We start from the raw sequence: 14,856 nt of genomic DNA on the forward strand, positions 1-14,856 counted from the left end.
TTACCTCAATAAAAATAAAAAATAAACCAACAAAGGGGAAAATGTCATTTTCAAGAACGTTACTCATAACACAACTGAAGTCAGTAACTCAAGACTCTTCTTCACAAGGTCTAAAAATTTACCAATTATTTAAATTAAACCATATTCGTGATATTCCATTATTATTTTACTCTATTCATGTAAGAATTGGTTGAGTTCCTTTTTTGTAAGAAACAATGAGAATATGAGCAAATAGTTTCCTTACCTAAAACATTGATAATCACTGGGTAATGGCATGCATTTTTACTGTTATTGTATTTTCAATTAAATTTGTATGATGATCATTCTGAGTTTATGTTTAGAGGAATGTGAAAAATAACATATTTTTAAGAACACATTTATACAACAAAACGTTTTCATTTTCCTCTAATTAGGTAATAGAAAGAATTCAATTAAGCTTGATTCCTTATCAATTTTATTTCAGTAGGGCATTGGCCTTGATATGATAATTTTCTAACCACAAACTGTTGATCTGAAATATCTGCTTTCTTGCTGGGAACTGTCAAAATCTAATAATATTTCTTTTTCCCCCACAGTGGAACACCCTGACAAAATGGCTAATGACCAAGGTATGGTGGCTCAGTGTGTCTCTTTCCCCTTCTCTAATCAATCCTGTCTGTTAGAAATGTCAGTCATTGTTTTGTATTCCTCCTTTCACCTGGGCCATACACCTCACCAAGCAGGCTCTGGTGCGATAATTAATCTTGTTAATGAAGTTCTGCTTGGATGGGGCTGAGGTTCTGATAGGGGAGATGTAAATTTTCTGGAGAGGAAATTGTTTTGTCTCTATTCTGAAGGACCAATTAAAATGTCAAGCTTCTTTGTATGAAATAAATTTTTAGTCTCTGTGTGCACTTCTGAATAATTCACATTAAGTATAATTAAGCTCAGCATAATTTTCAAGCTGCCCTTACACCCTTTCATGAGCTGTGGATTAAAGTTCTGCAGCTCCACAGAGAAAGCCCGTAAATCACACGTGCTTCTCCTCTGCGATGAGCTTCTTTTAATAAATAAAAACACAGTTAGGTCAACTTTTTTAGGGCATTATTATTGCTCATTTCGAAGTCAGAGTGCTTTCATTCCTGGAATCAGATGCTGGATTGACTTGGAGTATTTTATTCTCTTTCCACTCTTTTGCTAAAAGCTGATTTACATAGAAAAACAGGGATGGTACTACACAAAGGAAAATTGGGATAAATAAGAGGTATCCACCAACTCGCAGGCAGATATGCATTTTCTACTACTATGACTTGTGGAGTAAAAAATTAGGATTCCATTTTGACACTGAGGTTGATTGGTAGAATGCCAGAGGAGAAAAGAATAGTTTATGAGTTTTATTTGGGGGTGGGGGGAGGATATTATATTCTTTAAAGAAGAGAGAGTTTGGAAATGCTCATACTGGTTATAGTCATTTTCTTTTTTGGTTCAGAATCTATAGCTTGAGTAGATTGTCTTCTGCTTTGGATGTATATTATCAGCAGAAACTACTTGCAAGCATCATGTCTCATAAGGTCCCATGTTGTAAATCGGGGGGAAACATTCTTTTCAACAAGAATACTTTTTAACTTTTGACAAATATTAAGCCTCTGTGGTGAGCAAGGCTCACTAACAAAGGGGTTTCCTGTGTGGGTGATATTTAAGTTGATCCTACATTCAGGTTCATCTTGGGGTCCTTATGCCCTGCCTCTGCTTAGGAGAACATAGCTAGGGTTTCATGCAGGGAATCACAGGAATAAGGCAGTGCCCGTGAATGTCTCCCCAGGGTTAACATTCCCATTAATTGCCTAGTTGTTTCTGCTTGCTGCCACTTAAAATATTTTCATGAGATCAATATACGCTAAAGATTAATATTTTTAAAACTGTTAATGATGAGTAATGATCAGTTAGCACCTATTTACTTAGGTAAATTAAATATCAGTGTTGGTCAAATGCAAAGCTGGAGCCATTAATTAACAGAAGTGATTTTCTTATTTAGGTTATAAAATAACTAAAACAAACTCTCATAGCTACTTTAACTGAAGTGAATTTGAAACTTCTACAGTCACATAACTCCTAATTTTTTAATTATATTTAGGAAATATAGATACATGTATATATGTATATATGCATTTGTATGTGTGTGTATATGTGTGTCTATGTATGTATATACACATAGAGAGAGAGAGAACACAAAAAAGATTTTTTAAGCAACTGAACCAGATGAAATGCTACATCATTAGCTATTTGGTTGAGGAAGTGCTCAAGCTGCTCTAAATGGATTTCCAGTTGTCCCTGGATTTTTTTTCATTGTTTTTTTCCTGTTTTTTTTTCAGTTAACTGTTTTTTTTTAAGATTTTATTTATTTTTAGAGAGGGAAGGGAGGGAGAAAGAGAGAGAGAGAGAGAAACATCAATGTGCGATTGCTGGGGGCCGTGGCCTGCAACCCAGGCATGTGCCCTGACTGGGAATCAAACCTGCGATGCTTTGGTTCGCAGCCCGTGCTCAATCCAGTGAGCTACGCCAGCCAGGGCTCAGTTAACTATTTCTTAAACATTACTCATTCTACCAAGATATATTTTGTAAATTGATCCTTTTATAAAAGAAAAGAGAATAAATTATTCCTCAATTGCACTATGACATGAGCTCTGTAGGTTTTACTAGATTTTCACGTTGGCAGTGAAATCAGATCAATTATCAGGAACAAAAGGAATTACAAGAATGTTGCCAGGGACTGAGTCTGTTAATATAACCGGGCAGTTGCTCTTTTTGTCCGTCTAACATTACTTAGAAAGATGCTGTCATATATTTTCCTACACGGCACCTTATTCAATCACAGCTTGTGTGCAGTTGGTCAAATTGATAGGGTCTAACTTTTACATCAAACTCAAATCACTTGTAAAATTAAGAGGGACTGATGACATATAATTTAAGGGTTATAAGTAATATCTTTACCTTCTTACAAAGAAGGCATATACAATTTCCTGGTCATCAAAAGCTGTTTCTCAGCAAAATCAGTCTTCTGGGTTGATGACCAAGGGCATGAAAAATTGCCCAGAGTAAAGATCCTGCTAAGATTGATGAAAATAGTAGGAAAAACTGTCCTGAATATTTCCACTCTCAGCACATAGCAAATCAGTTGAATATGCTTTGCTGGACTCCTTCCCACGGCCAAATGATCCCACTTTTTGCTACATTTATGACAGGTGCTGCATTTCGGTCAAGAGAAAATTCCCTCTGAGGAGAAAATTTAGCACTCTGATTCAAAGTTAACTCTTTAAAGATGAACCCTAAATAGACTTTATCTTATATGAGAGAAAATGAGAAAAGTTTGGACTGTTTTCAAAGAGTATCTTTCTTTGTAGACTTTTGTCAAAATAACTTTTTCTTGTATTCTAAAATCTGCCCTGAAGAACATTAACGTGAAAAGAAAAAATCGGTCATATTTGAATCAGTTGTGGGTTTGGAGGAAATATTTCCTCTGGGTGATAGTACTAGTAGAATTAAAATAACAAACTTTACATGGAACTCATTTTCCCTTTCTGTAATTGTAAATTGGTTTGATCTAGTATTTATTTGCTAAACCCTCCAATCTCAAACTACTCTTTAATTCCTCCTTTTTGTAGCCCCTTATCTCTTGTTCTACATCTTAATTATTTTTTTTGGTCTCTTCCAGGCACATGTGGCCAAAATAATTATGAGATTGTAGAGATTAACCAGTTTAATGTTCTGGGGGGTCAAGTGGGGTAGAGAAATTGTGTGATCTATGTGAAGCCTATGCAAAAGGCATAAAAATACTTCACTTTAGGTTTTTTTCTTTTCCATATTTTGGTAAAAACCTCGTCAATTTTTGTGTCTATATGGGCATGTATAATGTTAAAATGAACACTTTTGAATCTCTTATGATCACTCAGTGTTCTAAGAGCTTAATATTTATGGACTCATTTAGTTCTCATAACAATGCTGTTAGAGAGATACTATTGCAGTCTCCATTTTAGCGATGAGGATGCTGAAGTCCAGAGAGTGTCAGTGACTTGCCCACAAACACACAGCTGGCACATAGCAAAGTCATTGATTCAAACAGGGACAACTGTGTTCCAAGAATCCTGCTTGTAGTCACCAAGTATATTCATCACAAGCACACACAGTTGTTTTAGCATGTATGTATAAAGTTTCTGTATCTAAAGGTTGTGTGTATGGGTATTTTCCCAGTATCAGCCTTCCTTTCCCCCCCAATTCTGTGAATGGTCTACAATGAGGCCAAAGAGCTTTCAATCTGGAGTCACCTTGTTCGTGGGAGGTGACAGCACTGAGTATAAATGATCCCAACAGTTCTGTATCTCAGGAAACACAAGGATGACTGTAACTCCACTGTCTTAGTCAACTCAGGAGGCTAATACAAAACACCAAAGACGAGGCGGATTAAACCGTGGAAACTTACTTTCTCACAGTCCTGGAGGCTGCAGGTCTCATAACAAGGTCAGGCGGGGAGGGCTCTCTTCCTGGACTGCAGACATCTTCCTTGACATGTCCTCAAGTGGCTCTCTCAAGTCTCCTTGGATCGGGGCTCCATCCTCATGACCTCATTCACCCTTAACACTTCTGTAAAGGCCCATGTCTACAAACACAGTCACACTGGGTGTTAGGAATTTCACGTATGAGTTTGAAGCCATGGGGAGACCCAATTCAGATCATAGCATCCACCTTCAAAAGGAAGGCTGTTTTTGACATCACTGGCAATCTTGCCTTGTTTTCAGATGAGAAGGCTGAAAGTAATGCTTTGCCCAAGGTCACAAAAATATAGCTATGGAAAGAGCTGGAATCCAAACATGTTTCTCTCTGACTCCCAGAGTGTATAGTCTTTCTACTTCAGACATCTGCTATGCTTACAAAAAAATTGGACTTTTGTTTTCCTACAGTTAGCTCACAACTCCTAGAGCTTGTCACAGATGCATTTGTAAAATCCTTTGTTTGAGGATTGCAATGAGGTTAGTTGTAATTATAAAATAAGACAAACTCTCCAAAATGATTATTAGATCAAAGTTTAAACCTTAAAGGATTGTTTTTATGTCCTTCTATTCTACTAACCCCCAAACACTGGACTCCAGTTTGACGTGTTTATGAGTAAACATTAGCAATTCTCTGCATGAGCACAAGTATTCGCAGATTTGTGGATGTTTCTCTGTCTGCCCACTGTGACATTAGAGTAGGAGCCAAAGCCTTGACACGGTGCCTTAAAGAGACAGGAGTCTTCTTGACACCATCTGTATCACTGCTGAGATGACTTAGGCAGAAAAGGCTTGCTTCGAGCGCACTCAAGTTTCTTTAATTCCCCCTAGCCTGAGTGGGGCGATCTAAATCACAAGGCCTGGAAAAGAGGCATAAATTCTTAGGCCAGTTTATAGATGAAGTGGGAGGCGGTTTAGAAGGGAGGGAGGGAGGATTTACTCTGCTCTGAATGGTGGATACCGCTGACAATACTCTGGCTTTCCCATCAGCAGTCACAGTGCGTGCTCCTGGAGCAGTGGAATAGGATCAGATGCCCCCAAGTCCAGTTCCGTCCCGCCACTGTGACTTCCTGTGTGCCTTCGGGCATGCACTGATCTTCTCTCAGCACCCTCACCTGTAAAATCACCTGATTTTAGCCTGATGTATCTTTTGACTTCTTTCAAGATTTAAGATGATCAAGTTTTAGGGTTGTTATTAGAGTGAAAAACCCAAGCATAGCATCTTCACATAGTGTAGCCCTTCCTGTTTTTTATCATTCCCCCAATATTTTAGCATTCCCATGATGTGTCACTTCTGGGCACTGTACATGTTCTACCATACTTAATTCCCAATACCATCCTCACAGACATAGAAAAGGAAACACAGAGAGGTTAAAATTGGCCTAAACTCTCGCAGCATGTAAGTGGTTAGGCTGAGACGCATTCCCAGGCTAACCTGAGAATTTCTCTATATAGTTTCTAGAAATGCAGTGATTCAATTGCCTCCTACTTTGTTATCAACAAGTGAAACCTGAAAGGCCTCACCTAAGTCCACCTAGTGTAAAGGCCTCCTGCTTCCTCAATAGGATATTCAGGCAAAGTACTTAACGCTACACCTGCCATTTTACACTTCAATGGTTTTAATCTCATGAATAAACAGGATGTTAATTATTTCCCATTTCAGGGAAATTAGGGTTTTCAAGGCAATCTAGTCAAGCTTAGAATTTAGTTAATGTAATCCAAACTTTGCAGGGTTTGGATTACAGCAGCCAAACTGTGGTTTGAAAAATTGAAACCTTTAGCACCTTTTGGTGGGAAATGTTTAATTGAAAATTAAATCCTCTTCTTGCCTTATGATTATGTGTAGTTTCAACTCACTTTATTATTCAAGAGCTTGCTCCACCCCTTTGGAAAAGCTATTGTTACCTATGTTTTTCTCAGATTGAAATTTTGCAACTTTAGAAATTATGACTGCTGGAAAAGTAAAGACAAAAAAATGAATAATGTGATTTTAATAAAGTGTTTGGGAGTACTTCCCCATGTTCCCAGCAGTCAAGTAGCTGCTTCAGTCAACCTCTCAGGAGTTTTTATGCTCTCATAGGTAACTTTGAAAGAAAACAACATACTCTGTACTCATAAAAATTGATGCAATTCATGGTATAATTTTAACTTTCTAAGACCTGAAACTGTAAACATTTTTGTTAACAAGCCCTCCAAAAGGTTTTTGAAATTAGCTCTCTCTGTTAGACTCATTGTGTGGCTGAATGTCCTTCTCTGCTGCAGATGCCAGGCTCCCAGTTTTACTCTCTGCCCACTTCCGCCAGTCCTGGCCTCTGCCTCCTGAACTTCCGTTCACTGTTGCTTCCAGAATGAGGCTGGTTCTTTGACATCAAGACGCTGACTATCTGAACCCAACTTCCTTCTTCTGGCCTCATGGCCAGTATATTCCTCCATATATACCACAGTCCAGTAGCAAAAATCCACAGGTCCTTCTGGAAACAGTTCATTTGTATAGCTGAGTGCTCTATACTAACTGGTTCCATTCTGCCAGTCTCAGCAAAACTTTCTCTCCCAGGTAAAGCCCTCATCTTCCTTTCCCAATTCCACTTTTTTCCAAGAAGCCTTTCTTACCTTTCCAGTCTTTTATTCTTTCATAGTCCCTAACATCTGACTTACTCTTTGCTATGTTGTCCTTTTCTTATAGTTTACTATTCGTATTCCCAAAGTCTTTGCCAGGTTGTAAATTTCTTGATGGCAGACTGGCAGATGACTGGTCCGACTCGCATGGTCATTTCCTTCCTCCCTGCACGTTCAGTATCTAATTATGAACGAATTATACTATCGATGCCAGATAAGTATTTGTTGAATTGAATTATGACACAGATCTTTTGGGAAATCCTCACAGAATAACCTGGAAAGAGAGACTTTACCACCTAATCAAAAGTATAGTTTGGAGACCCCATTCATGTTAACTTGAAAACAATGTGTTGCACCTTAGGAAAGGGTGAGAAGAGTTTTGTAGCTATTTGTTTAAATATATGTTTGCAGTATCATAGGTATGGGTAATGAGTTTGCTTGCTGGTTTTGAGATGCCCTGATAACTTTGCTCAAAGTCAGCAGTATTATCAACTACATAATAAACTGATCTCTTAGACACATTTTCCTGCCTCTGAAAAACCATCTGCTTTAAATATATCTCACTATGATCTGTGTGTTGGATAGTGAAACTGTATTCAGGTAGCATTAATGGATTATCTTTATCCAGTGGTATCCAAGACATAAAATCAATGCAATTTCCTTCATTATTGCCCAAGTAATTTTCAGAGAACCAATTTTAAAAACAAGAAGATATCTCAGTGTTCTGAAATCTTGCGGAGATGTATATTGATCATATCAGATGACCAATCTGTCCATTTAACTTAGATTATGGGTCATGTGTTTTTCTCTTAGGATGAATCATGTGGGTGCCATTCTAGGGCACCCTTTGCTAACCCATTTAGAGAGATGGATTGAAAAATAGTACATTAGAAATACTACCTCCACTTTTGCCAATGTTCTCTGCATATTAAGTTTCCATTCACCCCTCCCTGAACTTATAAATGTACACTCAGAAAAATCACTATAGAAGTGAAATCTCAGTTGAATTACTCTTTGGCAGGTGCTAAAAATTTTTGTCATGGAAAATATTTTCCATCTTCCTGTGTATTCTAAAAGTAGGGGTTTCATGGAAACATTAATGTTGTTTCATTTTACGTACACAAGCACTCACCATAGTAAAAATATAGAAACAATATTTTGAGTGATATGTAAGACAAGCATATAGAGAATAAATTGTATAATAGTGATTACTTGAAATTTGTTCACATTAAGACATTATGAAGCTTTCTAACTCACATTAGTCACTCATCAAGCCTTGAATATACAGTATACAAACACCAAACAACATAACAATAAGCCCACTTCTTAAAGGAAGACATTACCTGTGCCCATTTTTCCCTCAAACCAGAGAGTAAGTGGCAGGCAAGTTATGGAAACTGTCTTTTGTCTGAGGGAGTATCTGCCTCTTCTCCAAAAAGGATCAATGGAAGTCTCCTTGTGAGATCTCTCCTTTAAATAAAGTATGAAAATAACTCTTTAATGACTTCATAGTATCTTATAAATGCAAATCAGGAGAAGGAAAGAGCTGAAATTTCTAGTTTGGGCCCACCTTAGAGCTATAAAATAAATTTAGAACGATATCAACTATTTTGAAGAACTCTAAAAAGCCTCCATCCTTGTTTTTTTCAAGTTGACCATGGGCTCATTTCTTTTGTTTTATTTCTCTTTCTGAAACCACCATTTCCTGGTTTCAAGACCTAAGGAAAAGTAGAAACATTTGCTTAAATTATCAAAACTTTCTTCAAGAAGTGATTTTTTTAGTGAAATGATCCTACTTGGTTAAGAGATATATAAATTCATTATTTATTATCTTAATTTTTGGTCACTTCATTTTTTTCCATTTCTATTAAAAAATATGGGTACATAGTAACACAAGAATTCTTTATATTTTACAGATCATAATATTATAACTGTTAAGTGTATTTTGACTACTGTGTACCAAACAGTAGTATTCAGGTAAAACCATGATACTACTAGTAAATATATGGAAAATAAAATAGCAACAATCCATCTTCAATTTTTAACCATATTGGAATTTATTTGAATTTTTAAACTATATACATTGAAATTTATTACCTTATTTCACAAATGTTGTATTTAAATTTCAATGTATTCATTTACTTATTTGAATTTTTTATTTTGAAAAATGTTAGAAATTTAGCACAGTATGCAAAGTAAAAAAAGAAATTCAAGAGTCTTAAAATAAATATAATTGTGAAACATAAAACACTGAAAATAATACATTATCTTTTACTTGCATGTATTTCTATTAATAATACTAGATATATAAAAATTTTAAACTGAATACTGATTTTATAGTAATAGATGGATTAATTTATTCTTAAATCTTTAAAGTCAGAGTAAATGAAAAACCATCTGCAGTTAGCTGATAGCAATCGTGAGTCGGCCTGCATACCTGGATATGAATCAGCTTTATCTGTCATTGCTGGATTCGTATCAGATGTATGGTTTTGGACCAGCCCTTTCCTGAGGATCTAGGACTGTGCCTTACATACAGGAGGCACTAGTAAATTTGGAATGAATTGTTATCAGTTTTATGCTCCATTCATAAAATTAAGACCTCTGGGGTCTTTTATATATCTTTTCATTAACTGACTTTCCATCTACTAGAGTCCATTTAGTCTCTGTTTCTCTACATCAGTGCTTATGAAACTAACGAGTTAACTAAATACCTTCAATATCCGATCTACAGCATTGACAATGCCCAGAAACGCCGAGCAACAGTGGTGCCCCCTTAGTGTCCAGTGTCTCTTCATTCGACACATCGTAGCTCTTACCTTAAAGCAGGGGCAGACTCGTCTTTTTAACTTATTATTTACCCATAAAGGACGCCTTCCTGGAATTCAAAAGACATTTTAGAGAACGGAAACATAGAACAAAAAAATATATTTGATTCTCACATCTTTGGATGAAGAGGACCTCAGACTCATCAATACCCTAGAAATGAACTTTGTGTTTCATTGCTGAAGTGGTACAAGAACTCTAAGTTACCCTAAATTCAATCTAGCTTGCTGTTGATATCAAGTTTCTTTAAAGTACTTTCTATTAGGCATGCTATGAGTTACTTAATTTTATTTTGTGGTATTAATATAGTTATAACTAACAAAGAGGTAACCAATTTCAATATGCTAGATTTCGTGAGTTGAATGCTCAAGATTTGAGCTGCCCTCTCTGATTTAGAAAGCATTTCCAGAGTTCTTTTATCTTACCCAAAGCTCTAACCACATGATATCTGATTTTCTTCTACATATTGAAATTCACAATGTAATTAATAACCTTGCTAAATCTAAGAGATTCTACATCCACAGAGCTTTGTGCCAAAGTAATATATGGATGTGCTTGTGGGCTTGTTTTTGCATCTTCCCACGAACTAGCTGGGAGAGGGAGAAACTTCATTAAAAAGACATTTATCGGGATGCTAGAGGAAAAGGAAAGTCCTCCACCGGCTATATACCCAATTTCCAGCCAGTATGGGATTACTCCCTACAGGAATCATTTATTGCTTTACTGGTCTAAGTGATGGGGTTGTTAGCATCTCGTTTGCTTGACTGCTTTGCAATCTAGTTGCTTTCACATATGAGAAAAGTCATCTTAATATTTATACAGAACTTCTGTCTCACTTCATTTCTTCCAACATTGATCTTACACTGTCCCATGGGCAAAGCTTATCCTCTGCTCATTGAAACTCCAAATGTGTCTGAGCCAAAGTAAGGTACTTTGAAAAAGGGTTCAGCTTGTCCAAATTTTAGTCAACCCACCAAAATGTTGACAGTTGGTACTTGTTTCAAGGGCTTCTCTCACTACTCCCAGCCCCCCGCCCACCCAAATAGAAGCCCCCATCTTAATGTCCACATCTTTATAAACCCACAGCCATTGGCCAGCAAATTTTAAATATACCAGTTCATGCTGAAAACAGAATTGGTGGTGATTGCGTTAATTTACATATAGTTTGTTGGAAGCTTGACATCCAAGCTTCAGCTCTGACTTGATATCAGAAGAATTTTAAAATTGTGAATGTATAGTCTGTTAGCAAGACTTAAGTCATTGAGTTAAGGTTGAGGACTATTGTGGACTTGAGACATGAAAGGTAAAGAGTCTTCACTACCTCCTCTCTGATGTATAGATTTAAGGTTCAAGTTCAGTACCGGATGACAATAAGCCTAATTAAGACCTGATGATGTTAAAGGACAGCTAGAAATTCTAGGGGGAAGGGCAAAGTTGCTGTTGTCTCTCTGGATATGATCCCTTCACATCAATGTGAATGGCAACTGAGTATTAAGAGGAAGATGGAAACACCTCAATGTGGGCCCTCAGATAAGCTCTTGATATGGAGAGAGGGGACCTACATGGAAGAGCCTGTGCAGTGAACTCGTAACATCTGCCAAGTGCAAGATTGCCATTTGTTTCAAAGGAACCCGGGACTTGACATCCAACCTAAGCCTGAACATTCCTCCAGCCACAGCAGCAAACAAGCCGCTCCTGCCCAGGTGTGCTGGAATTTCCGGTTTCTATGTAAAGCTGCTACTAGGCAGCTTGTTGGAGGCACCCACGCTACATGTTCAAGTTCAAGCAACAGAGGACAGTTCCTTTGGCACAGATGGCTCCTGCACTGGCAGGGAGCTACTTCCGTCACGTCTTTCCGTGGTCAGTGGTAAAGGAGGCTTTTGTGTCTTGGGTACATGCTCCCTGAGGAGCCTGCAGGGTTGAGAGAAAGGATACAAACAAGTTTCTTGGGAAGACTGTGTTCCCTCCTGCTTACCTTCCTGCTGGGGTCCAGGGCTGCAAGACAGGAGGGAAGACACCTGAGTAGATTCAGTGATTTCGAAGAATAAAGACAAGATAAAAGACACAGCACAAATGAAAACAAACACAGCACACCAGGAAAAAAGCTTACCTTGTTAGAAAGCACCAGTGTCTTTCCTATAAATGACAAACAGCAGACAGGCCTTGAGTTTTGGACTTTATCAGCTAAGGCTTGCATAAGGTATTAAAACATAGTTTGATGAAACCATGAGCCAAGTCCAGTGCGGAGCTGATTGGGTTTGAGCCATGAAGAGCTAAAGATGTTAGACGTGATTTTATTGGCTCAGAGAAATTAAGTGACTTGCCCAAGGTCACACAGCATTGGGTACATACAAGCAGCATTCTGAATTCTGGGCTTCTTTTCCACAATTTATTTTATGTAATGCATAATAAAAAGGATTGAATGTCTTTTGGGGATTTTATACCTCTTTCATTTGTCAAGAGGTTCTTTGTAAAGCCTAAGTTTATCTTTGTATCTGAATAAACCCATGTGCAATGAAGGGGTTAATTTTCCTCTTTTTTAAAAAAAATATTTAATTTGTTTCTTCACAACTATTTTCTAAATAAAATGATGAGATCTTGAGAAAGCCTCAGTAAGAGGAGTGTTAGGGCTGCAAAAGAAGGTCTCAAGGCTCGATAGTCTTAAAGAAGAAAACCAAAATCTACACATGTGAGAAAGCAACTGATATTAATGTAGCTGACTGCCCCAGCTGGCTTCCTCTATATCATCCACCAAGTATAACCACTTTCAGAAATAACTCCCTGAAGCAAATAAAAGGGAGAATTAACGGTATTCTTGTATGTGTTTTCATATAAATTCAACTCTAGAATGTTTTCCCAAAAATTATCTACCCAATGGAAATCTAGAACACAAAAATATAATTAAATATTTACAGTTCTACAAATGTATCAAGAGAAGAAGGAATTATGCTTGGATGATACAATAATTATATCTGGCTAATGTCCGGCTCAATTCTGTTAAGTGCTACTTTTACAACTGTTGAACACCTAATGGAAGGTGATGTTTCCAATAATGGAACCCTAAAGAAGCCTTCTCCTTTTCCTGGTGTGTTTGTTCAGACCATGTGGGCTGTGACATACTCCCACCAACCTGCCCCACCCACATCTTTACACTATTTCTGATATTTCCTTCCCAGGTACCTAGTTGACACATAACACAAAGGCTACTGCAAGCCCCGTTATAAGGTGAAGTGTGTTGTTCCCTTGTAAAGTAATAATTTGCTACCAAGTCATGCCAGATGGGCAACAGTGTAGGCAGAGCCTGTTGCAGCAAAACAGAGGTTGGTTTTGCCTCTCTAGGAGCTGTGACAAGCAAGCACAGAGATGTTTAGGACAGCAACATTTAGACTAGTGCTGCTATTGTACATTTAACAAGAATATTGCGGTGTGGGTGGGAAAGAGGAGGACAATGGGAGTTTTTCAAAGAGGAATTGAATTTCGCTTGTTTAATGTGTGAGAAATAATCTGTTTCCTAACACATTATTTCTCACACATAGAAAATAATATTTTCTCATAGGTATAATGGTATTAACAGTCTTCGGCTTTCTTTGAGGTGGCCAAAAAATCGTGTCCAATTGTTTGTGTATTATTAATATTAAATATTTATTATTGCTGTCTGTGTTGTTTCCTTTGTGCTTTCATATTGTATATGCACTAACATTCTGGTATGTTTTTCCAATAAATAGGTCGTCATGGAGATGGAGGTTATTGGCCAGTTGATACTAATTTGATTGATAGAAGCACACTCAATGGTAAGTATATAAATTAGGTTATATTGGATTAGTTATATTAATTAAATGTTTAATTCCAGAGTGTCTGAGACACATTTTTGATTGATTGCAAGTGCCAAGATTCCAGACTTAGGGTTTTAGTGGGATTAATAGAAGCATGAAGTTATAACAAATTTGTAGCTTGTTCTATCATCAGAAGACAGTGCCAACGAGAAGTGGCAAGTACACAAAACAGAGTCCGAAAAGCCAAAGCACAGAGAATTTCCTAACTGACAGAGGGCTGTTAAATCTCTAGATTTTAAAAGGTTACATGTATTTAAAATATTTTCAAATGCTTAGTTTTATCAGAAAGAGGTGATACCTATGATATCATTGAACTGATATGCCTACATTGAACTGAAATCCACTCAGTTCCACAAATTGACATTACTGGTACTTTTTGCCTTAAGAGTGCATTTACTCTTCAGAATCCTGTAGCACCTTATAGTCAACTTCCCTTCACAAGGTCAAGATTAGACACTTTTTCCTGCTCATCCTAATGGAGAATTCACATACTCTTGGCTGCGAGGATGACAGGATGGAGGTAATGTTAGAACTGTGTGCAAGAGGCAGATTGGGATTGGAGATGTCTCCTAGGGTCTCGTCCTGAGTGTTGCTGGAACAGAAACTCGGGGCGGTGGGATCATTACTGGCCACACTCCAAAGGGCAGATGTATATATGATAACTTCCTTCTATAGGTTCTTTAAAAAATGTTTGTATTGCTGTTGATAGGCTTGGTTTACTAAAAACAGATTTCATATATTCAAAATACAAATGTGAATACATGTCACTGTCATCAAGTTTAAGATCTAAAATACTTGGCAATGCCACGGAAATCCCTTGCATGTCTCCGCCTTAGCTCATGCTTCTCTAACATACCCTGTATTGCTCACTGCGTCGGAACCACCCCCTCAAATACAGTATCTGCCATGTGTGTATGTGTATCCCTAAACATTATGGTCTGCGTGTACATGTTTCTAACCTTAAGAAATGGCATCACACTATAGGTATACTGCTGCAGCATGCACTCATCTTTAATTTTGTTTTTAAGATTTACTCATGTATTTGCAAATAGCTCTCC

The 14,856-nt window shown here is 37.4% G+C and overlaps 1 protein-coding gene across 1 annotated transcript in view; it reads left to right on the forward strand.

Moving 5' to 3' along the window:
• Positions 1–14,856, forward strand: part of DCC (DCC netrin 1 receptor) — a 668,131-nt gene that overhangs the window by 583,717 nt on the left and 69,558 nt on the right. The window contains exons 22-23 of the mRNA XM_045849638.1: positions 576–608; positions 13,691–13,756. Coding sequence (XP_045705594.1) covers positions 576–608; positions 13,691–13,756 — 99 coding nt within the window. The remainder of the gene's footprint in view (positions 1–575; positions 609–13,690; positions 13,757–14,856) is intronic.

The sequence above is a fragment of the Phyllostomus hastatus genome, unplaced genomic scaffold, assembly GCF_019186645.2.
Source record: "Phyllostomus hastatus isolate PE091 unplaced genomic scaffold, TTU_PhHast_1.1 phas_contig_80, whole genome shotgun sequence".
Lineage (NCBI taxonomy): Eukaryota > Metazoa > Chordata > Mammalia > Chiroptera > Phyllostomidae > Phyllostomus > Phyllostomus hastatus.